At 41.1% G+C, this 25,933-nt stretch overlaps 1 protein-coding gene across 1 annotated transcript; it reads left to right on the forward strand.

Moving 5' to 3' along the window:
* PNLIPRP3 (pancreatic lipase related protein 3) lies at nt 1-24,571 on the forward strand. Its single transcript, XM_032423007.1, has 12 exons — nt 1-79; nt 508-662; nt 5,610-5,729; nt 6,381-6,512; nt 8,536-8,644; nt 12,184-12,303; nt 12,387-12,509; nt 15,856-15,974; nt 18,917-19,049; nt 21,361-21,472; nt 24,056-24,223; nt 24,508-24,571. Exons 1-12 carry the CDS (start codon nt 1-3, stop codon nt 24,569-24,571), a joined length of 1,434 nt encoding a protein of 477 aa, XP_032278898.1.
* Nucleotides 24,572-25,933: the final 1,362 nt, after the last annotated feature.

Below are 25,933 nucleotides of genomic sequence, written 5' to 3' on the forward strand. Positions count from 1 at the left end.
ATGGACTCCTACTGTGTATCAGGCATAGTGCTAGGCTCTGGGGACTCCAAGGTCCCTTTCATTAAAAACCTTCAGTCTCGTAAGAAAAGGCAGGAATTCAGGGAACACACAGTATCCCTCTTATGTCCAGGCCCATTCACAAGGGCTGTCTGGTGTAATGGTTCATTTACTCTTCCTATCAAGGCTATAAGGTAAGTGGGATTAACTCCACTTTGCAGAGGAGGAAGCAGAGACTCATAAAAGGTAAAAGAATTGTCCAAAGCCAGGAATGTCTGATTCCAAAGCCCCTATGCTCTCCTCTGGAACACTGATCTACAAAGTCATGGTCATAAATAATATGAGGAGGGTGGTGGAGGAAGGGGAGAGGAGAGCATTTTTTAAAGAGAGTCTCCTTGAGCCAGACTTGCTTAACTTAAAGACCTATTTCAATGAACCCTCATGGTAGGAAACATAGCCTCTCTCTGGGCCTGGTTCCTACAATACTGACACTCCATCTTTTTGCTGCAGGAAAAGAAGTTTGCTATGAAAGGGTGGGGTGCTTTAAAGACGGTTTACCATGGACCGGGACTTTGTCGAGACAGTTGGCAGGTTTGCCCTGGTCTCCAGAGGAGATAAACACTCGCTTTCTGCTCTACACTAGACATAATCCCAAAGTCTATCAGGTAAGCTAACTTGCTGCCTTCACACATAGGTTATTCTAAAATAGAACATGTAGCTATAGATAGAGAAGACCTAGGTTCAGTAACTTACTCTGGCATAAACTACTGATTTAAAGGCTGATATTTCTTTTTAGTATTGTGAGCCAGATTTTATTGTCATATTATTTGTCCTAGTACTTAAATATAAAGATTGCTCTGAATCTGTTGTTTCATATGAGCTTGATTTGATACTTCTTTCGATTAATATATTAATTGAGAGCCTTCCACATGTAAGACTGAACAAGCAACAGTATCTATTATGTATTAAATTAATTAAACAAGACAGTATCCTAAATTTATTATAGTAGGGAAAAATGGGATATGTAAGCAATTAACCTCTGTTGCAGCACAAATTATGATCTGTTACATAAGATACAAACAAAAGAATCTGGGAGGGTGGTGAGGAAGGGCTTACCTTCCCCTTGGGGGTGGGACGGGAGCCAGAAAAGGCTTTGAGGAAGACACCTGTTTGAGGTGTGTCCCGCAGGGTGGGCAGGGTTTGCGTAAGCAGAGACACGCAGGGAAGTGACAGATGAACTGGCGTGGGCAAATGCAGACAGGAGAGAGCCTGCAGAGTACATCTGATGAATACAACATGTTGAGTTAGACGGGGCACAGAGAGGAAGTCCTCAAATATGGAGTTAGTTAGAAAAGTAGTTTAGAGACAAATTCTATAACTCCTTCCTGGAGACTTTGGACTTCATCCTGTGAGCCAGGGGCCCCACTGGGAGTTTTTAAAGAGGCTTTAAGATATTTACCCTGGCTGCAATGCGCCTTCTTGACTGGAGCTGGGACAGCCTGCAGGTGATTGCCAGACCATTTAGTACCAAGCCACCCAACACGGTAACCATGAGCTATGTGGGTATTAAAACTAAATAAAATTAAAGATTCAGTTTCTCAGCTGCACCAACCACATATCAAGTGCTCAGTAGCCCCATGAGGGCTAGTGGCTACCATTTTGGACAGTGCAAATACAGGATATTTCCACCATCACAGAAAGTTCTATTTGAGAGTGCTAGAAAACCGTAATGCAGTTTGGATCAGACTCACGGAACTAGCCTGAGCCAGAGCACAAGCATGAGTATGATAATAGAAAATTGACATGATAAACATCATAAACTGTCCTGAGATCCTATACATGAGTCACAGGAAGAATAATGACCCTCTTGTCAAGAAAACTTGATTGCGGATGCTGGGGAATGAGTTACATTTTGGACCAGTGAGGTTCGGGCAGTCTATTGGATATTTGCCTCTTGAAGCTCAGTGGACAGTCTAGAGCTGGAAGAAGAGATTCCAAAGTCTTTTACCCAGAGGTGAGAGTTAAAACCCAAAGAGTGATGTGATCTCAGGGGCAGAGAAAAAAAGCATGATACTAGACCTAAGTGGAGCAAAGACCAGAGAAAGATCATTTCCAGTCTCTACCTGTGACTCTATAACCCTGAGCCTCACTTTCCATCAGACCCAGCCAAGACAGCCTCTGCTGTGCCCCCAACCCCTACAAACAGAATCTGATTTGTAGCTGTCTACTTACCAGACACACACCCACATATGCGCAAACGGCTCTTCACTGAATTACGCCATTTGCTCTGTAGATGACAGCTCTATCAAAAACAAAGAAGAAAAGCCCTTATTTGGGGTACAGAGAAATTTACAAAGCAAGTGTACTCAAATGACATTGGGGTAGATTCCACAACATGGAACGAACTTTTAAAACATTTTGCGAAGTTAAATAAGCCAGACACAAAAGGACAAGCATTGTCCGTTATATGAAATTCCCATTATATGAAACACCTAGAGTAGTCAAAGTCATAGAGATGGAAAAGTAGAATAATAGTTACCACAGGCTGGGGGAGGGCACAATGGAGAGTTACTATTTAAGGGTATAGGATTTCAGGTTGGGATGATAAAAAAATTCCTTGAGAGGGATGGTCCTGATGGTTGCACAACAATGTCAGTGACTTAATGGTACTAAATTGTATACTTAAAAATGGTTAAGGTGGTAATTTCTGTATTATATCTATTTTGCCACAGTTTTTTTTATTGTAAAGAGAATCTGTTGAATACAAATGTTTTGGAGCACCTTCGCTCTCTGGTTAGGACTTTAGGGTACGTGTGTGTATTCAGGACTAACCGTATCCCCTGGTCTTGACCCTCAGTCCTCATAGGACTCATTGGTCCTTTAGCCTTCTGCATAGTGGCCATGCACTTGAACTTTCATAGAGCACAGGCACTAAAACAGGTGATGAAGGTCAGTCTTTGGGAGAGTCTGGACCCTAAAGACAATGAAGAGAATATCAGACACCGAGCACTCTCCTAATAAAGGGACCATGAAGACAATATTCCTCATGTCTTTTCCACTCCCTTCCATTTGGAAAAAACCATGTGACAAACCAGATCTGTAGTTGAATTCGCAATGGATGGAAGCCTGAGGGTTTGTAGTTAAAGTGTTTTATACCAACAGTGAGGATACAGGATGAGTCAAGATACATTACTAAAAACCTTGATGGCCCCAGGCTTGAGCCATTTGCTACACTGTGCAAATCTGACTTTGTATATGAGAAAGCAGAAGTTAACTTGCAATGGTTTGACATACTCTTTTCTCAGAGGGAGGAATTGTTAAAGCGAAACATGGTGCAATAAACCGAACTCTTCTGAGAGTCACAGGTCTTCACAGCTACATTTCTGCAAGAATGAATTCAACCTGCTATCTCCCAGAGTGGCTCATACAGTTAGTGACTAGTGGTGATGCCCATTTTGCATAATTATGGTAGTTTCTGGGCCTGCAGCTTTTCTCAAGGCTGGAACATACCTAACTGGTGACTACTTTTGACTTACTACAAATGAGATCGTCAAGAGACTAGTCACGCTTTGTGGAATGGGTTGATCTCATACCAGTGAGGTTCTATGATTCCTCAAAGATAAGAACATTAAAAGTAAAGACCTGAGCGCCCAGATAACCATTGAGCCTTTACCTAACCCTTTCTTGGGATAATCCCTTCTGTCCTGACACCCTTTTATGGCTCTCTCCTTGTAGCAGCAGAAGCTGAGGTGTCTTCTTTGAGTTGATTCCATGATGTTGTTTGAGTTTCCTGTTTTCTAGGTTAGTATGCCATGTCACAGGGGTATGCCAGATTGAATATGAAGTGAACAAAAGTGTTTTTCTACCTTTCCTACTTTATTAAATTCTTCAAGGCTTTCGTGACAATGGAGGATGCTCAGATCCCACAGTTCTTGTCAGATTGACACTTTCAAGCTTTCACAAGCCCCCACATCCAGCATCTAGCTCTTCTCACGACAACGGGGAAAGATTAAACAAACTTTTTCTACCAAATCCCCTTTCCCAAATAGGTTTGCACTTTTTTTTTTTTGACATAGAAATAGAAATATAGTTGGTGTTTAAGGGGCTCCAGTTGGAGTTGGAGTTAACATCTGGATTCTTTTAAATATATAGATGGAAAAATGTTTTTGCCTTTGGATTCCATTATTCAGCAGAGCAGAACTTCCAGGAAAGCCCAGATACATTTGATTTTATTATCTGCCTCAACAAATCCCACATCTGCTCTGGGCCCTATCAGTAAAGAACAGTATGATCAGATCCCAACTTGAGAGCTCAGTGGTGGAACACATGACTTCAGAGAAAGACCGTGTGGGTTTCACCCCCTCACTCCAGGGCTCGTTAGCCGGAGTGCTCTTGGGACAAGTGCCTTAACTTTTCATTGTGCCTTTTCCTAATCTCTAAAGTTAGTACCTACCTCACAGTGTCATGGAGGGTAAATGAACTACACCATAAAGTGCTTAGAACAATTCCTGGCACATAGGCAGATACGAGTGTAGCCATATTATAATTACTGTGTAAGCCAACTTAGGATTCTCATAATTGTTTGCTTACCATCTTGGAGATACTTTAACTAGCCAGAATTTGTATGATTAACTTGCATGTTACTATTAAACACAAGTAGCTAGTAATAGGCTCTTTGTTTGAAGGCTCTTTGTTATAAGATTCACCATTGTCAAACTTGCAACTCGCTGATTAGAGTGTTCATTTTTTTTTCTCAAAACAGAATTTTAAACATTTCTTATATTGTGCCTTTTCATTTTTCTCTTAATAACGAAATCACTTAAATGCATAGTATCACTAAGATGAGTTTGGTTGGTTATAAGAACAATCCAACAAAATACAAGAAATACAAAAGAACATTCAAGGTAATTACATAAAATGATCTTTAATATGCTATTTTACTGCATGTGGTGAGATCCTAACCTTTGTTCCTCCCTCATAAAGTGGGGTGAATGATCTGTTTTGCCACCTTGACAGCAAGCTTTTTTTTTTTTTTTTAAAGATTTTATTTATTTATTTGATAGAGACACAGTGAGAGAGGGAACACAAGCAGGGGGAGTGGGAGAGGGAGAAGCATACTTCCCACTGAGCAGGGAGACCAATTAGGGGCTCAATCCCAGGACCCTGGGATCATGACCTGAGCCGAAGGCAGACGCTTAACGACTGAGCCACCCAGGCGCCCCTTTGCAGCATGCTTCTAAGCCTCAAACAGCACACTGCTCGTGAATCCCATTGGCAGCCGAGAAGTAAGTGCTATACAAAAGTAAGGCTGACAGAAGTCCTGACTGAAACTGACCCAGCATCGTCTCACAAACCTTGCCTTAAAACCAAACACTCTTCTTTCCTTTCCTTTCCTGTGATTACATTTATATACTGTATTTGATAATGCATTAATAATTTCTTGGCACTTTGCAGTGCATAGCAGTAACTATTTCTTTGGTAAAAATATATTAAAGAAGGTTGTTAAGAATCAAATGTAGTGGAAGACTTTTGAGCAGACTTAGAATAATTCTACTAAATGTCAAATAATTTTGAATTATTATTTTACCTTAATCTCTTTTCACTTGAAACAGGAAATCAGTGCAGTTAATTACCTAACTATCCAAACCTCACACTTTGGAACAGACAAGATGACCCGTATCAACATACCTGGATGGAAATCAGATGGAAAATGGCAGCAAGACATGTGCAATGTATGATGTGAACAAACCCTTCTTTATACTTGTGTAAAAGCTGTATGTTAAATGAGAATGTACTTTGCATATATTAATGCATATTCATGGTAATTCCTCCATTCAGTTACATTGTCCCTGTCCCAAGGCCCCAAATGAATTATCCATTTCCTATTTATACTCACTTATTATGAATTGCATAGATTACAATGAGAGCATATTTCTTTGTAATTATTCTTTGATAAATTCTCACTTTTGACAAAAGATTGAATGATAGGATAAATTTCTCACTTAAGGGAAAAAGTTTTCCAGGTCCACTCCAAGAAATTAATTTTCCTCTGTGATACTCAAGATTAATAGACTGCTAACATAGTAGGCAATTAATTATTTATAAGACCATATAGTATAGTAGAGTCAGGCTGCCTGAATTCATACCATGGTTTTACGTACCATGATCGTGGGGAAGTTTAATTAACCTGTCTGTGCTTTGGATTCCTTATCTGTAAAGGGGATTAAATAAGATAATATATGTAAAAGGGTTAGGACAGGACCTAGCCCGTATTAGGTTCAACACCTGGTAGTGTTATTTCTTATTATGGAATCCATTGCTCAGTCACTTTGGCTTTCTTTAATTCTTATTTCTTCCATACTTATAATAAATCTTTGTGCCAGGTGTTGCTAAAAGTGGAAGACGTGAACTGCATTAACATAGACTGGATTAACGGTTCGCTGGAATACATCCATGCCGTAAACAATCTCCGCGTTGTTGGTGCTGAGGTGGCGTATTTTATTGATGTTCTCGCGGTAAGAAACGTTGATTTTTTTAAAAATTGTGTTTAATTGGCTTTGCACAATAACACCAAGAATTTGCATTGATTTTTATGGCTTTTTTATTAGCTTACACGAGTTCTGAACGTGTGAGATACTAAGCATTCCTTTCTGTATGGTGACCAGGAAAGGGAAGTTACTTCTTGGGAAAGAAGTGCCTGTGGTTCTCCAAAGCGCCACTTGGTGGCAGTGTCCCTTCACAGGCTCCTCACCAAATGCTTCCCCAGCCCTAACCCCACCCCCAAGGTCACTTCCCCGGTCAGTTTATAGGCCCCTCTCCTGCCAGTTAGTTTTCATCCCATTGTAAACCCACCCTTAATGATTATAAACTGCTCGCATCTTATGAATGCTATTTGTTTAGAATGTGAAATACATTTTCCCACAGAAATTGGGTTCTGTGGCAGTGAATTAGTTAGGTCTTTAGTCCAGTCCAGGCACAATAACCTATACATTTTCTAAAAGAATAAAATAGACTTTGCTATTTATGAGGGTTATACCCTGAGGCATTTATAAATCTCCAAGTGCCCTACCATTATAGAAAGTAATTTCCCACCATAAAATGCAGTGAAGTAAAATCTAAAGATTTATGACCCTTTCAGACTCTTAAAGAGGGTTCACTCATTCATTCAACAAGTATTTTTCTCTGCATTGGCTGTGGGCTAGGCGCTGTTCTAGTCACCGAAGATACAGGGCGAGTGAGACAGTGTTTTTGCTCTGACTAAGTGTGGGGACGGTACTATGAAGAAGTCCAAGGATGGAGAGAGACTGGAGCATCAGCTAACCTAGATGGGCAGCCAAGGGAGGTGGTCCTCGAATCCTGAGCACAATGAGGAAGCAGCGGGAGAGGACTTAGGGAGCCAAGTCCTCACCTCTGCCCCCACACTGCTTGTCTGCTCTCCCTTGCTGTCGAGGGAGACCGGGGCACAAGGTGGTACTAGGATGGGTCCTTGCATCCAAAGGATGAAATCCGATTCATCTCCTCTTCAGAGAAAAACCTGTCCTAAGCTTTTGTGAATTTCTTCGTGGATCCTGGGGCCTGCGCTGTGGGCTCTTCTAGGTCCAGGAAATAAATAGTAGTGGCTTATAGGAGAGGAAATGTTTGCTGAGCTGAAGGGGGAAGCATTTGCTGAGGTACATGTTCAGTGAATTGATGGGAACAGAGGAGGGGAAGGCTGAGGGGGAAGAGGGCTGATCTCAGATAACAGGCTGTAGAGGAAGACAGAAAGAAAGCATAGATTTGAAAGGGTGGCAGCATTGGAGGGAGGGGCCCCCTAAGGACCAGGAGACATCCTGGGGCGGCCATTCACGTGTTAATGAGAGAGAAAATACTCTTTATAAAGCAGCACATAATATTGTCATTACTGGTGGGGAAAAAAATGATCAAATGATAAATTTATCCACGTGAAGGCAATTGCTTGATTTTCACTGTTATCATGAAGAGAACTTGAAGCTTAGATGAAACTAAAAATGCTTGCTCCTTTGTTCCCCATTGAGTGTGTGTGTGTGAGAGAGAGAGAGAGAACTCTTAGACACATAGTCATTTTGTAAATATTCTTAAAAAGACCTCTTTGAAGACCAAACTCAGCCCAGGCATTTGCTAGAGTGTCCTTCATCTGGAGGAGACAGACAGAGGTAAGGTGGGTAACAGCCTGGGTATGACTGCATTTGACCTGTGTTGGGTGTATTCCGGAAGGGTTGGGTCTCAGGAAGAATGGGCATGGGCTGGAAGCCATAGATGTGGTTGCTGGGCTGTTCTTTCCTGAGGACCACGAGGCCCCTTAACACAGGAAGAAAAACCTGACCTCCAGTCCTGCCCGGTGCTTTCTCCTTCAGCCAGACAAGGAGGCGAGTGGACGTGGGGGGTCACTTTGTCCATTGACTAATTCCCATCCTGTGTGTGAGAGGGACAAATACGTCAAGCATAGGTCAAGCACATGTGAGCCATTCCACCTGGTCTTTTAAAAATACGTGTTCTGTTTTCCTTTAAAAATCCTATCAGAAAAAATTTGGATATTCTCCTTCTAAAGTTCACTTGATTGGCCACAGCGTGGGAGCACATCTGGCCGGGGAAGCTGGGTCGAGGGTACCAGGCCTTGGAAGAATAACAGGTAAGCCTGCCCTGGGGTTGGGCCTGGAATTTGCTTACACATTTGTTTACACACAAAATCAAGTATCTGAAACACCAACTGAAGTTGAGGAAGCAAATGTAAGATAGGAGAAAATGGGACTCAACTACACATAAAAGGATTTTCAAAGCATGAGGGTGTAGATCCACATTAGAGAATGTTCACTGCGGCATTACCTGTGGTGGGAAAGTAATGGGAGCTGACCTCTACCAGCCGAGGACGCTGATGGAGATGACATGCTGTGCACCTCCATGCCGCAAACACAAAGAATGAGTTAGAGCCTCACTGGTGGTTCTGGAAGGATGTCCTGGACACGTCGGGGCCGCAGCTCCCAGTGGATGCTGGTTTAAGGCCTGGGCCCATGCTGTTCCAGTTGCTAGAATGTCGAATATTACCCCCGGATATACTATTAAGTCTAAAAATAAGTTGCAGAGTCAGGTATGTAGACTATGAATTAGCGTGAATTAGTATATACTGTGAATTAGGTTTTTGAGGATGATAATCAATCATTTCCCTTCCCTGCACGCTGACTTCCAAACCAATTGAGTCAGATGGGTGGAGATCGAAGTATCAGCCTCAGTATCAACAAGTTGGCCTGGCGTCTCTCTGCTCTGCATCCCCAACCAATATTCAGTCAGCAGGTGCCGGATTTCCTCGTCCGCTTTGCACCTGTCCGTGTCCTGGTCACTGTCCCAGCTCAGGCCTTCTTCATTGCTCGCCTGGATTTGGTCACTCGTGACGGGTCCCCCAGCCCAATCCCCCACAAGTGCTGCCAAGTCCTCATGTTTCCAAATACAGGCTGTGTCACTCACTGCTGGAACTTTCCATTGCCCAAAGCCTCTTAGCTTGTCACGTAAATGGTTCATGTTTCATCGTGGCTTTTCATATTTCTGTGCCTTGCCCCATGCTATTGCCCCTTGCCCTAAATGGCCACAGTTCATCTTTCAAGATTCATTTCAAATGCACCTTCCTCAGACAGAGTTAATTCTCTCTACTTCCCATATCCTTTGAAATATCCCTCTATTATATCCGAAAATGCAACTCTTGTGTTGCATGGTTATATATATACATATATAACATATATACATACATATACATATATATACAATTATTCATTCACCTGTTTATTTTGATAGACTCTGAGCTACTAAGAAAGTCTCCCTTACCCCCACACCTCCCCAGGCCTGACACATAGTAGGTGTACATTTCCTGTTGGTTAAAACAATAAACTGTAGTTCACACACATACTTATGCTTTAAATTCAAATTTGAACTTTAAGTATCTTTTTCTAAAAATAGTTAAGAACTCCAAATTGCATGTACAGTGTTTTGTCTCTGCAGCCTCTTGGTATAGCAGACTTCTCCTGCTGAAAACTTCCTTTCTTCTAGCTCCCAATCCCTACCCCAACAACAGCACCAGCCCACGGCCGTCTTTCTTATTTGGGATAATAAAATTGTATTTTTATTCTGAAGTCATTGGGTAGCAAAAATCTCCCTTTGCTCTAAGTTTTCAGGCCCGGGGGAATGAAGAAATGGGCAGAGTTTGGGAAGATGGAACATCATGGGGCCTACACAGCCTTTCAGCCATAAATGAGAGGGAGGAACATTGCTGTTCATGTATTAAAAATCACACTGGGTTACCATAAATTTGTGAAGATTTGTTTTTCTCAATTTTGATTTCAAAAATCAGATACTATATAACTCCCAATTCTTCCTCCCAAGTGAATTATCCCGTTGAGTAAATAGAAAACAATACATTTTTAAAGGCTCTCTGAAAATCCAAAGATTGCTATAATTTAGATGCCACAATCTATATTCCTTGCAAGTGGTTAGTTTTTGAACAATCATGTTCCTTGAGTAACAAAAGAACTAAAACTTCAAGAAAGATACTAGCTTTATCATAAAACCAGTTCAAAGCAAAATTAAATGATAGATTTTAAGACATGCCTAAGTTGAACCTTCTGCTGCCTTTCCTCCTGAGACCTGGAACCCCCCAAATGCAGGGGCCCTGCTTCCCTGCTATTTGCTCCTTCTCTGATCAGTAGACTCTAAGGTGGGTCTCACATTTGGATGCATCTCTGCAGAGCTCTTGACTTCATCAGAAGCTTGCAGCGAATTGGCAATTGCACACTAAACAATCAAATGAACTTCCTAGCATTGAAGATCGATCCTGGGACTGTTGTGTCTTGGAAGCGTGGGGCACAAGCATTCACTTCTCGCTCCTGCCACATTTCCACAGGGCTCAGGCTGCTCTGCTCCAAGTCCTCTCCACTCTGGGATCCAGTCTCCACTTTACAGCAAAGGAATTTTTGCTAAAATGTTATCTCCCCTTTTGCAAACTTGTAAGAGCTTCCCATTGCCAACCAGAGGATGTCCAAACCCTTTTGCGTGGTTCAGATTACATCTAGCTCCTGCTTACAATGCTAGTTTTGTCTTTCACCCAGTTCTAAAACTCTGTACACCAGCCCTCAAAAACCGGTTACAGTTTCCCAGATGTGTTTAACTGTTTCACCTGCAGGCCATGAAAAGTATCTTTCTTACCCCTGGGGCGCTGCTGACCCCTCTTTACCCTGGCCGACTCTTCTGGTTCCTCAGATCTCTGCTCGTATTTCCCATCTCCAGCAGAAGCATGTCCCAATTTCCCAAGACTGGCTTATGTGTTGCTTCTCTGTGCTTGCATAATACCTAGGCTCACCTCTGTCTCTGCACCGAGAGCATCCTGGATCGAGCTGTCTTCTCTCTTTGTGTCCATCAAACACAAAGCTCTTTGAGGACAAGGCTAGGCCTTATTCTTTGTATCCAAGTGCTGAACCTAGTTCCTGGCACATGGTAAGTGCTTGATAAATAAGTGTCAAATGTATAAATGAGTGGATATGTGAATGGTCATAACATCTTAGAGACCTCTAGATATCTTACCTTTATCTTTATTAGATATCTGAACAGGAGACAGTGGGCTGAGGGTCTAGACACTTGTGCTCTTAGTCCATTTTGCCTCCAGTATATGGTGACCTTGTCAAGTCACTTCACATCACCGGATGTCAGGCTTTTCATTTGTAATGTAATGAAGTGGAAATAATGAGCCACAGCTGAAAACTAAGCTTAAGTGTGTTGCTTTGTAGATTCATGTTTACATGCTAAAGAGCTCTTATCTTTTATTTTTATCTCTATTTTTGCATACAGATGTTGCTTTTGAGATCATCTGCAATCCATACCTTAATTAGGTATATGGTAATCCTGCACAGATCCTAGAATTTGATCCTTCTGACTTTGTTAATTGTTTTGGCATTGTCTGGACACAGCCTTACTTGTGTATAGGAATGTGACATGGTAATCTATAGAGACCTGCATGTCTATACTCAATTTATGTATCTATACTTTGTCTTGCGTGGTGTTTGACCTATATATATCATAAAGGAAAGAATACCTTGCCCTCACCATCTATCCTTCCAAAATAACAACACTATGAATATACTCTTGGAGAGAACATGTCTTGGCTTAATGGATTTTCATGTTTTTTTCCAGGGTTGGACCCAGCCGGGCCATATTTCCACAATACTCCAAATGAAGTTAGGCTGGACCCCTCGGATGCCGAATTTGTCGATGTCATTCATACAAATGCAGTTCGCCTGCTCTTTGAGTTTGGTAAGTTTTCAATACAAACAGAAACTACACTGAAGCATGGAAAAGAATTTTAGAAGCATTTATCCTGCTTTTATCTATTTCAGGTGCTGGGACTATTAATGCTTGTGGTCACCTTGACTTTTACCCAAATGGAGGGAAGCATATGCCAGGATGTGAAGACTTAATAACACCTTTATTTAACTTTGATCTCAACGCTTACAAGGAAGGTAAATACTTTCTAAAATATGAAGCTGGCTATTATACATTCACACGGCTCCCTCCTTGGACAGGATCCACACCCTTTTGCACGTAATATAATATAAAAATATACTTCAGCCCAAAACACAGTCACATTCATAAAGCTCCCACCGGTTGTGAGATCTGTGAGATCAGGGTCCATGTCTTATTTATCTTTGTATCCCCAGGGCCTGTCAGAATGTCTAGCATGTTGTAGTCATTCAATGTAAATGAGAAGGATATGCTTATTCATTCAGCAAGATGTATTGAGTACCTACTATGTGCCAGGCATTATTCTAGGAACAGAATACAAAATGAAATGAATACAAAAGACAAAAACCCCTCCATGATGGAGCTAATATTCTAATTTGCTAGAAAAACAATAATAGAGTAAGGAGACAAAATAAAGCATGGAATGAAATATGAGGTGTTGGTGATAGTGGGGGTCGAGTGGGGAAAGGAGATTTTTGATAGGGTGGTCAGGGAGTCCTTATTGAAAAGATGACCTAAAGGAGTTAGCCATGAGAATACCTGGGAGAAAGGCATGCCAGGCCAATGGGTGGGGGGCAGCCAGTGTAAAGGGCCTGGGGCAGGAGCCTGCCTGGGGAGTTCATGGCAGTGAGGAGCCTACTGTGGCTGGAGTGAATTGAAAGAGGAGAGTAGGAGGCATGAGGTTAGAGAAGGGGCGGAAGGAGATAATACAGGGCTTTATAAACCATTATAAAGATTTAAGCTCTTACTCAAGTGAGATGGGAGACGTGGGAGGATTTGGAGCAGAAGAGAGATATGGTTTGACTTACCTTTTAACAGAATCACTATGGATTATACATTAAATTAATCACAAATAAACAAATAGTATTTAACCCTTTATAATAGTGTCCAATAACAATAGTATCTATAGAGCACCTGGTAATAAGGCAACAGAAGTTATTATTTGGGGATTTCATTATTCTCTGGATCTGCATATCATCATCATGTAAATAATGAAACGTATCATACATAGTATATAAAATGCATAATACTATAATGTATGATGATATGATAATAAATGAATGACTCTAAATATCTCACCCTCTGATTCCACATGGTCAGAATATCTTGATGATGTAATTATTTGATCTTCCAATCGGCTGGTGTAGTGGAAAGATACACAGATCATGACATTGAGAGTAGCTGGAATGTCCTCTTCTCTAGAGACAAATTGCAAAGTTTTAATATCTGTTCTGAAGAGTAAATGTGATTAGAAGTATCTGTTTGCAATGTCTACTGAAGAAAAGAAACAATAACTGGTGAATTACAGACACTCAAAACGAGAAAGCCAATTCCAGCTAGAAGAGATAAGCAAAATTCATTCAAATAAGGCCTATTATAAAACTTATTTCTCTTCTTATTTTCTGTATTATGACTTAAAATCCTTTCTATTAAGATAAAATATAGATCATAATATTTCTTTATATACATACACAGAACATTTGAAATTCTGTAAAGAATTAATTCAAGTAAAATACATTTTTCACAAGCTATCATTTTAAGACGTTATAAAATTTCCTACAACTCTATTTAAAGTATGTGTATCGGGGCGCCTGGGTGGCTCAGTCGTTAAGAGTCTGCCTTCGGCTCGGATCATGGTCCCAGGGTCCTGGGATGGAGCCCCGCATCAGGCTCCCTGCTCGGCGGGAAGCCTGCTTCTCCCTCTCTCACTCCCCCTGCTTGTGTTCCCTCTTTCACTGTGTCTCTCTCTGTCAAATAAATAAAATCTTAAATAAAAAAAAAAAGTATGTGTATCATTCATGTTATGATTTAGGTGAGTTCGAAGACATTAAGATATTCGATTTTACATTATACTTATGACTAAGAAATCACTTACTTTTAAAATTTATATTTCCCAAATGCTAACGAACCGTCTTGTCTACATCACAATTAATTGTGCATATAAATCTGAATATAAAAAGACCTGACGTAAGGGATGTCCTTGTTTAAAAAAAAAAAAATGCCTTTTATTGATCTTGCTTTCTGAAGTTACCCTGTCTCAGTTATCTATTGCATGACAAACCAGAATGGCTTAAAAGAACAATGGTTTCATTGCCCATTGTTCTGAGGGTCAAGATTAAGGCAGAGTTCTATAGAAACTTTGCTTTGCGATGTGAGTTGTGTGATTGCATCCAGTAGGGGGCTACACTGGGTTAAGCTAGGTGGGAAGATTCAACATGGTCTTCCACGTCTGGGGTCTTGGTACTGGTTCTTCTCTTTAAGTGGTCTGTTCATCTTCAGGGCCTTTCTTCCCAGCCAGTTAACCAGGATTTCTTAACAGAAAAGCTGGGTTCTAAGAAGGCCACAGTGGATGCTAGAAGGTCTTTTAAGACTGAGGACCTGAATTTGCACGGGGTCAATTTCTCCATGTTCTGTTGGTCAAAGCAAGTCAGGGGACTAGCTTGCAATCCAGGGTTGGGTGGGGGGAGTGAAAAAAAAATAGGCTCCTTGCTCTTGAAGGGAGGAATGGTAATCTGTTATTGCAAAGGGGTGAGGACCTAAAAAAGAGTGACTTATTGGAGGCCACTATTACAGTATAATGATCTACCACATAGGTATTATAAAGAATGCTACAGACAAGTTAGTTCTGTCATTGCCAGGCATGACATTATGGCCAATAATAGTTCAGATTATTGCAATAATAAATAAGATGCATCTAAATACATTTGTGCATTCTGAAGTTAGCATAGCATTCTAGTCACTTATGCTCTTAAATCTTCTATAGCAACATCTTTAGTGTCTGCCATGGACTAGTTTTCCAATGACCTACACAACTTGGTTGATCTTTGAGAATCTAGATTTTGTTTTAGTATCTCACCTGTCACACCTCGAAGCTCAGTTAAATGTGTGCATGGGTTAACATTGTTGGCTGTGTTGTGATTGAATAGGAGGGAGTTCAGTCTTCATGCAGAAACAGGGAGACAGAGAACAAATTGGTCTAAGGTGGAGATGCTGTGTGCACAAGAATACTGAAAGCTCTAAGTGCTTGAAAGCTCTAGGTCAAAGATCCGGGAAGTGTTGAAGATAATAGTATCAGAACACAAAGTCATTTCTATTTGCATTTGTTTATTTACCCTGCTTGAATGTCCCTTGAGATTCACACAAAGAATTGTTTGGTACAAAGAAAAGGATATGTGCATTGATAAATGTTGTTCAGTATCCAAGCCTACATACAAGGTCTGGCTGTCTAGACATCCCAAGTCAAGAATCTGTTTTTTTAAGTTACTTTTCTAAGAAATGGTTCTTACTATTAGTTATCAGTTAATCCGTTTATTGCTATCAATTAATTGGAAATTGTCTTTGCAGAAGTGGTTTCCTTCTTTGATTGCAACCATGCCCGAAGTCATCGCTTCTATACTGAAAGCATTCTCAATCCTGATGCATTTATTTCTTATCCTTGTAGATCCTACAGATCTTTCAAAGCGGTAAGTAAAGTATTTTGCTGTGGAATTTAATTAGCAAGTCATTTTTTGAACCATGATCGGCCAACGAAAAATTAGTACTTTGAGTATGTGGCAAAAAATGCATCTGCCATCTTGGGAAATAATAGATTGTTTCTCTGTGCAGAGTGCTGAACAGTAGCTGGATTGCTGAAGGGCTTAAATAACTAAACCAACTATTTGTATTCTGGTTGTTTCAGCTCTTTTGAAGATTATATCCAAGTTTGTGTTTGGGGCCATTTGTTATGCAGTAATTAGATGCTACTGTGTAACAGGCATAAGTCCAGGGCAAAAAATTGTCTGTGTGTATATTTTAAATGTCATCTTCAAAGATGCCCCGAGAAGGTTGAACCAATCAATAGCTACAACCAAACATATTACTATTTACTTGGAACGTGAAAATTATTTTATTAAAATTTAATTATTTATACAGAGCCGAACTAAGGCATAGATAGCTCACAGGAGTTCCACACAGATCAATAAGGGACAAAATACCAAATCTGATTTTGTTTAAGTCATAAAACGCACGGTGCCAGATCTGAACTAAATGTATTTTTCATTTGGTTATCACTATGAAAAGGAGAAAGAAAATCCATTTTGTAGTGAGAAGTGGAAAGATTTTCCTTCTTACGCTTCAGAGACCTAATTCCGTGTTTTATCAGGGTAGAAAATGTGGGGTTTCCAGCTGGAGTTTATTGTAAGTAATAGCACTTTGAGACTAAGTTTAGTGTTGGGACAGGAATGAGCCGTTTCCGTCCTCTTAAACAGAGCAAGGTGACTGGATGCCCTTCGGCCACCTTCTCCGTCTCGGGAGCCAGTTGTTCTTACCCATGGCATGCCCTGGTGAACTGCCATGCTCGGGAAGCTTGCCAGCCAAACCCTGGCATTTCCCCAATCACCTCCTTCTATGTCGCCTCCTCCTCCTTCCGGCCCCAGATGCTGCTCTGAGTGGCTAAAGGGACCTTGACACTTACGGTACTGAAGGCATATGGAAGAAGCCCTCGGAGTCACAGTATAGTCAGAGATAATGGGCTACGATCTGCGAGATGGGAGAAGCTTGGCTCCTGTGCCACGTGGATGCCAATTACGGCTACAAACTAGAGAACGTTGCATCAATTTCCATGACATGTTTTATTGTGCTTCTACCCAAACAGTCGTAAAAAGGAAGTGAAGTGAAATAAATAGAACAGAACAGAATGAAATAAAATAAAATAAAATAAAATAAAATAAAATAAAATAAAATAAAATAAAATGAAGGAGGAATTCTAGTACCAGGCTGTCTGGTTCACATCCTTGCTCCCTCACTTACTAGACACGCATCATTGGACCAATTCTTTAACTGCTCTGCACTTTGGTTTCCTCGTCTGTTTGATAAGGAGGCTGAAAGCACCGTAATAATAAAGAGGCTTGTGAGGATTAATTAGTAAACTGCACGTAAAGTGCTTAAAAAGTGCCTGGCATGTGGTAAGCCCTTAATAAATATGAGCCCTTTTATTATTGTTACAAGTTTTCTTCATTAAAAATAGAGTTTTACATGGGATGCTTTACTATAATCCTAGCCTTAATGTTCATGGTTTATATATCCGAAACTTCAAAACTTAAAATAACAAATATTCAAACACCGCTACCAAGATTTTTTTAAGTTAACATTTTGTTAGTTTTGCTCCGAATTTTAAAATGTACAGATAAAATTTCATTCCCTTTCATTCCTTCCCACCCTCCTCTGAGGCAGGGTTTGGAGTAAATCCAATATGTATCAGATAAATAGTATTACACTTATCTTCCTGGATTTGCTTTTTTGTTGTTGTTAAATTTTATAAACTTGAGATCTACATTGATATGTGTAGATCTAATGTATTTATTTTATAGGAATCAGTCACAATTGATTTCTTCATTCCCCTACTAATACACATTTTGGTTGTTTCAGGTGTTTGTTATTAAAAGCAGTTCTCAGGGCCACCTGGGTGGGTCAGTCGTTAAGTGTCTGCCTTCGGCTCAGGTCATGATCCCAAGGTCCTGGGATCCAGCCCCGCATCTGGCTCCCTGCTCAGCGGGAAGCCTGCTTCTCCCTCTCCCACTCCCCCTGCTTGTGTTCCCTCTCTCGCTGTGTCTCTCTCTGTCACACAAATAAATAAAATCTTAAAAAAAAAAAAAAAAGCAGTTCTCAGTAAACACTTCTGTATGTCTGCTAGTGTGCTTGTGTGGAAGCTTCTTTATGGCATGTAATACAAGTGAAATTGTCAAAGCATGTGTGCATTTGTCTTTTTTTTTAAGATTTTATTTATTTGAGAGAGAGAGAGAGAGTGCAAGCATGGGGAGGAGCAGAGGGAGAAGGACAAGCAGAGCCCCACGCGGGGCTTGATCCCACCCCGAGATCATGACCTGAGCTGAAATCAGGAGTCGGATGCTTAACTGACTGAGCCACCCAGGCACCTCACATTTCTGTCTCTATTAGACATTACCAAATTGCTGTCTGCAACATCTGTCAATTTACATTCCCATCAGGAGCAAATGAGATTCCCACACTTGTCTTCACCACTACTTGATGTTGCAAATTGTTTTAATTTTTGCAGATCTGCTGAGTATGAAATTGTATGTTGTTTTCATTAGCCCATTCCTGACAACTAGTAAGATTGAGCAGCTTTTTCCATAGTTATAGACTATTTGACTTTCCTCTTCTGGGGATTCTCTATTCATAGCATTACTCACATTTCTAATAGGCCATTTTTCCCCTCTCAGTTGTTTTTGTTTTATTTTGTTTTGTTTTTGAAGACAGGGTGGCCTATTAGGCAACTTAGTCATTTTTAAATGCATGTGCTTTATTTAAATTTCAAAGATTTATCATAGTTTAATAATATATCAAGAGTTTATTGAAGGTCAACATTTCTAATTACATTTCTAACCTACCTCTTTTTTTCTGTCACCAGGGAAATTGCTTCCATTGTCCCAAAGAAGGTTGCCCAACAATGGGTCATTTTGCTGATAGATTTCACCTCAAAAATACGCAGCCTAATAGATCATATTATTTTTTAAACACAGGGTCTCTTTCCCCATTTGCCCGTAAGTATTGAAGCTCAGTTTTTTTTATTGTAATGCTTTAAGGTACTTATCTTTAAAACTTCAACAGTTTTTACTGAGTGTCTACTAAATAACTGGGCACTGGGCCAGACTCTGAGGATGCAGGGAGGAAGCAATACCGTGAGTTTAGACTAGTGGGGAGTTTCAATCCCAGGTAATAAACGTTCTGCTAAGAGACATGCAAAAGAGGGTCTTCCACAACCAAGTCAATGGAGCTCTCTGAGGGAAGGTGATTTCTGAGTGGACTCCTGAAAGATGAGTAAGAGAGAAGGAAATGGAAGCATTCCAGGCAGAAGGAACAGCACACGTCAGGACTGTGGAGGCCAGGAGGAGAGTAATATGAGATGAGGCAGGAGATGTACATTAAGTCAATAATGAAATCATGAGCCATGTGGGGAGTTCAGAATTTATGAGTTCCTGGAAAGCCACCAAAGGGTGTTAAGATTATCAGATTGGTTTCTTAAAAAGCCATTCTTGTTGCCGCATAGATTAGAGGGAGACAAGATGGAAGCAGAATGACCTGTTAGGACAAGTGTTGCTTCACCACCATGGAAGGTGTTGGATGGTAACTAACCTTGTGTGCTAATCATTTCACAATATATCATTATGTGTGTATCACGGTATACACGTCCACAATGTTCATGTCTCAATAAAGCTGGACAGAAAGGTAGGAGACAGGGAGAAAGTACAGAGATGGTTGGGAGGTAGAAGCAAAATGGAACCTGGCAAATGGATTTGAGGGATGCCAAAAGTCGAGAAGTCAAGGATGATTCTGGCTCGCTGGATGTTGTTCCATTCACTGAACTTGATGACACAGGAAGAAAGTCTGGCTTGGAGGAGGCTGATGGGCTCAGTTTCTAACTTACCAGGTTTTGGGATGCCTTGGGGTGTGGGGGGGTGTGCCCACAAGGTAGTCAGAGATACAGGAGACCGATGCGATCTACAGATAGCGATTTGAGAGATATACCTGTGTGTAGACAGCCATCAGGGCTGTGGAGGAGGATGATGAAATTACCCAAAAAAGTGTGTAAAATGAGAAGAAAGAGAGCAGAGAAAGAGAACCTGCAAAGGAGACTGAGGAAGGTCTCAGTCTCTTTCAGAGAGAGAAGGTAAACCAGTGTGGAGAGCAGTAAAAGGAGCCAGGGAAAGAAAGACAATGAGGAAGGAAGGATGGATCCACTGCACCAGATACGCTAAAAGGTCAGATGAGATGGTTCCGAGGGCTCATGGGATAAAGCAGATAAAGCGCCAATGCTGTCTCTGGGAGCTTGGGGACAGGGGTTTCCGTGCAGACGTGGCAGTGGGGTGGGCTGAGGAGGGAAGAACTCCGCAACGATTAACTCAGGAATTGAAAATTCTCTCTGGAGATTTTTTTCCCCATTCAAACGTTTTTCAAACAATTTTAGGAAGAATTGCATTTTTTTTTTCAATGTGTTACTAAACATACAGCAGTTCCAGAATTCACAATGAAAGATCTGTTTCGTTCCAGATTTTGTAAAAGTGACCCTTGGCCACTTGCAAGGGATTTGTCCTGTTGGCAGGCTTTGTGCTGCCCCAGACCTGGGCTAACTGGGCATTCTGAGCACAGAGCCCCGCGGGAGACAAAGGGACAGCTCACTTCACCTCCCATTCTAAAAAGCACAGACCCTCTTGCCCGCTAGGTTTTCTAGATTTATTCTGGGTTAGTTGCCAAACCATGGCCAATAAAAACCTGGCTGTGCAAAACATACATGCTGCAGAATACAAACGTAATAGACAGAAGAAGACACACACTTCCATTTTAAAAAGTCATAAAAATGCCTGGAAAATTAAAGAATTTTCTTTAGAGAATATCATGACACTATTTACTTTCATAACATGAAATCATGTACATTTATATGTATTTTTAAATGTAGTTTTTCAGGGCGCCTGGGTGGCTCAGTCGTTAAGCGTCTGCCTTCGGCTCAGGTCATGATCTCAGGGTCCTGGGATCGAGCCCCGCATCGGGCTCCCTGCTCGGCGGGAAGCCTGCTTCTCCCTCTCCCACTCCCCCTGCTTGTGTTCCCTCTCTCGCTGTGTCTCTCTCTGTCAAATCAATAAATAAATAAAAAAAATCTTTAAAAAAAAAAAAAATAAATGTAGTTTTTCACCAAAGCCACTCAAGCTATATAAAGTTGTGCCTTTTCGTGAACACGAACAGCCGTGTTCAAGGCTAAAAGTTGCGTTCACATCAAAGTGCCCAGGAGGTCATGCTTTTCTCGTGTTTTCACCACTTCATTTTCACTTTTTTGTTTTGTTTTGTTTTAATTTCCAGGTTGGAGGCACAAATTATCTGTCAAACTCGATGGAAACAATGCCACTCAAGGGACCCTGATTCTCCGTGTAGGTGGAACGACCGGGAACACGGAAGAGTTTGTGATGGCCAGGTAGGCAAGGGCCAAGGACGAGGCAGTGGCAGGTGGCACAGTGCTGGGCACTCGCTCAGACTGGCTCAGTCAGCAGCTCGGGCTTTTCCGACAGCAGAATGCCACGGGCTGTCCTGACACATTCGACTTTTCTTTTCACTTCTGGCTTTCCAGATATAAAATAGAAATCATAGGCTCTATTTTCTCTGCAGTTCACCTACAAACAGAAAAGGTTAGAAAATGATAGCATAAAATTATAGATCTAGATAATAAAGCAAGTGGACAATAAACAAGTTATTGTTAATCCAGTCCATTAACATTATACAAATTCACCTATGTTTTGGTTTGTATAGATTCAAATTACTTATAGAATAAGACATTTATATAAATGGCCAGATTTCTAATAAGCTGTCTGAGTAGCATGCACAGATACCGGACAAGTGTTGAAATAGTCAAAGGTGGGAATAATTCAGCAGAGACATTCACTGTGTACCTTTGGCTAAAGTCCCCTTTTATCTTGAGTTTCCTTTAATCTTTTCTTTGGTCAGCCTTAGCATTTTTGTATTAGAGCTTTTACTTACGTTGTTTAATTCTGTAATCCATTCCAGAATTAAGGTTATGCACACTAATTAGATGCTTCCTTTTTGCAAACCAATGAATGGATTAGATTTTTGCCTCTTTGCTTTCCATCGTCTTCAAAGATTGGGCAGAGGCATGAAAAACAAGAGATTTCTGTGGTTATTTTGTCAGCCGAAGGATGCGGCAGATTAATCATTCTGGCCGTTTGTGCACATCATCTTGCCTCAGTGCACCTGCCAGCAACTATGGGTTCAGTCTGATCCTCTGGACCCTGGTGAACGCACAGGCTCCAGCCCACCTTTCCAGCCCTGTCTCCCACCATCTGGTTTGTTCATCTTCAGCTCAGCCAGATTACCCTGATTGCACTACCCAGCATTCACTAGATCCCACTTTTCCTCTCTTTGACTTCACTCAGGTGGTTCCTCTGTTCCAAATACCCTTCCCTGTCTTAACATATCTTATTTCCACGTGTTCTTCGTGTCTCCATTAAGCTAGTTCCCTGAGAGCAGTTCAATACGATCAATCGTGTGCTTGTGGCTCTGAGGCCCACAGGATATTGCCTAAGGCTGGGCAGTTTGAGCTCTGCATAAAGGCCTCTGACCTGGGGCAGGTGGGAACAAATAGGCAGTTCCCACCCCGACCTGCTTAAAAATTTGTGAGAATATTTTGGGGCACCTCGGTGGCTCAGTCGGGTGAGCATCCGACTCTTGGTTTCGGCTCAGGTCATGATCTCAGGGTCATGAGATCGAGCCCCACGTGGGGCTCTGTGCTCAGCGGGGAGTCTGCTTAAGAGTCTTTTCTCCTGCCCCTCCCCCCCCACTCACCCTAGCTCCTGCGCACTCTCTCTCTCAAACAACTAAATAAAATCTTTTTTAAAAATTGTAAGAATATTTTGACATTTCTGCATTTCTTTTGCAAATATTTAAAGAAGCAGTCTGTCATCTTGTTGCATAGTCATCCAATCCTCTTTTAAGAATAATTCAGTATTTCTGGTTTACGGTATGTGTCCCATCTTGAAATGAAGTCAGATTAACACGTCTGCACGCTCTCTATTCCTATTTTTCAGTCAAGAATCAAGAGTCTGGCCCCTCCCTGTGGATTATATTTTAGTCATGTGGGCTTCTAATGACACAGTTATGGAGGTCCGCACAGTAGGTTCACTGAGTGAAGGCAGTCCAGAGAGCAACAGGAAGATTATCCCTAAGAAGCTAGAAGAAAAGTAAAGCAATTAATTCTACATGGAATAGAGTAAGACAGGCCCTAGGAATAGCAAAATTCATTCACTCAACAAACATTTAAATGCCCACCGTGTGTCAGGAATTGTCTGATTGCTAAGAATACAGCCACAGGTCCTGTCCTTGTGGAGCTTTTCTTCTAATGAGAGGAGATAGACAATACATTAAGAATGGAAGAAGGAAACAGGAGAAATAGGGAAATCACATCTGGTCTCATTCTGGCTTGGATAAGATGTGCCTTATGCCTCAAGATAATCCACTTCTCTGCTCTGTTGCCATGCTCACCAAAACATCTTCTGATGACTAGTTTGGTTACGTCATTCTTTTCATGCAAGTGAAGAAGTTACCAAGGAGAGAGTTGGAGGACATTTTGGTTAATAAAAAGAAAACATTTCCCCCTTGGGAACAGAGAGATCAGTTTTCTGTGAATTTAGCTCCTCGTTGACAGTGTGATCATTTCCTGGTGTCAATAAAAATCTGGTGTTCTGAGACTAGAAAGCCAAGACCAGACCTTTCATTATGGAGATCCCATCAAGATAATGCCTCTCTAGGCATTCCCCAACATCTACTAGTCCAGTAGGGAATGGGAACATTTACCTCACCCTTCCTTTCAAGCTTCAGAACCCTGCTATTCCAAGATGCTGATCGACATGAACGAAAACAATAAATCTCCTGCAAGCAAATGCCAGCAGACGTGACTTCCTCTTTCATGATACAACACGGATGTGGCTTCACTTCAGCACCGAGAATACCCAGTGTGAGCTTATGAGTCTTCTTTTTCTGTTTACAGTGGAACACTTAAGCCAGGCATGACTTACACAAAGTTAATTGATGCAGATGTTAATGTTGGAAATGTTACAAATATTGAGTTCATTTGGAAGGAATATTTGCTTGGGCGTTCTCAGAATAAGTTGGGAGCAGAAACGGTGACAGATATATCTGGAAAACATGGATATGAGTAAGTATTACCTTTCCCTTGTATTTTAAACTCTGTATTAAACAGAGTTTAAAATTTTAATGGTATTTAAAACCTACATATAATTTGAAATTTGCAACTTATATAAAAATTTGTACATCTTGAAATTTTATAATTAAAGAAAAGGAAACTTATTTAAAAAATGAACACTATATTTGCAAAAGTGATTACAAAATAATGATTACTCATTACGTTAGATCTACCATGTCTCGTTTTCCCCCTCGAATCATTTTAATATCCTTTTTTTCCCCCTTAAAATTTTTCAGATCTACCTTCTGTAGCCAGGACATTATGGGACCCAATATTGCCCAGATCCTGAAACCATGCTAATTTCAGATACGGTCTTGATGGATTTATTTAATGAAAGAAAGAATCTTCTTCTGGTTGGTATCTGAACCAAACTTGGCCTTCGTGAGTGAGAGTAGGTGATGCCAGAGTGTGGTGGTATGAATTGCGCAAAAGTGAGACTCTGGTTGAGTACTTGAAGCACATTTTGAGTATTTCCAGGTACAATAAGCACAGTTCTAGAATGATATAAAGAATATTTATTATGTTGTTAAATCTTGCTAAGACAAATTATGGCTATAGTTCATGATCTGTAGATGATAACCCTGTGGGTTGATATGTCTATGTATTAATAATGAAAACCGATGAGAGTACATTAGTATTTCCAAGGTGTTCCTTGGTCTTCAGGCGTGTGTGAAGTAAAAGAGATTTGGGGGCTTATCTGTGATATGTCCAATAGTTAGCAATAGGCCCTGAGGATCATCAGCCCCTTCTCTCAAAGCCACCTGCCCGGGGAGAATTACTCCTCTCTGGACCTTGAAAGCCCCATTGCAAATTTGCATTTAGCCTAAAGGCAGCATTTCATTTGTAAAGCACTTGACTATCCCTTTGTGTTTGCAATAATAATCCTGTAATGATTAACTGTGTCAATTTTTTTAAAACTTTGCTTCAATTTTTTGTAATTCAGGTGTCCATATCCAGGGTAAATCAAAGATGACTGTTTTTATCTGCTCTGTTTTCTAATGGGTTTAGTGTTTAGTCCCCAGCACTGTACTATAAATGTTGTTGAAAAGAAATGATGACAGATCCTCTGCAGGAGTTTTCTTGATTCTCCTTGGTGCCTTGCTGACAAGCGAACATCAAGAAAAGGCCCCTGGATGTACTTAAACTTGCCCCTAACAGGGCAGAAAGCAAAGAACCGAGTGGGGTGTCTCTTTCCCATTGTGCAAGTGGGAGATAGAAGACTGATTGGAGCATGAGACTCAATGGAAGGGGGAAAGGAGATGCGGACATGTTTGGCACAATCTGGCTGATTGTCTACTCTCTGGTGGGCATGTCAACCCAAGGCCTAGGCCAGCCTGGGAGCAGGGTGGCCATGAGCATCCCCATGGGAGGGTCTGAGTCTCTGAGACCTACTAACAGTGTGGCAGCCCAACACTCCTCGGCAATCTGGCAGTGGAGTCGGCCCCATGACTCTGGGGGCAGGACACCTTCCTTGTCCTGACCCTGCAACTGTTCTCTGCTCAGCCTTTCTTTGTTCTTTGTTTTTTGTTTTTTTTTTTGAAAAGGGCTTGGCCACCAGCAGGGAGAGTTATGGACCAAGTAGCAGCATTAGGCTCTGTGAGTCCTGGCCTGCCTCCTTGCCCAAGAGGCCTCTTGGCTGGCTCTTTCTAAGCTTGAAAAGAC

This window comes from Phoca vitulina, unplaced genomic scaffold (assembly GCF_004348235.1).
Source record: "Phoca vitulina isolate PV1807 unplaced genomic scaffold, GSC_HSeal_1.0 scaffold28, whole genome shotgun sequence".
Lineage (NCBI taxonomy): Eukaryota > Metazoa > Chordata > Mammalia > Carnivora > Phocidae > Phoca > Phoca vitulina.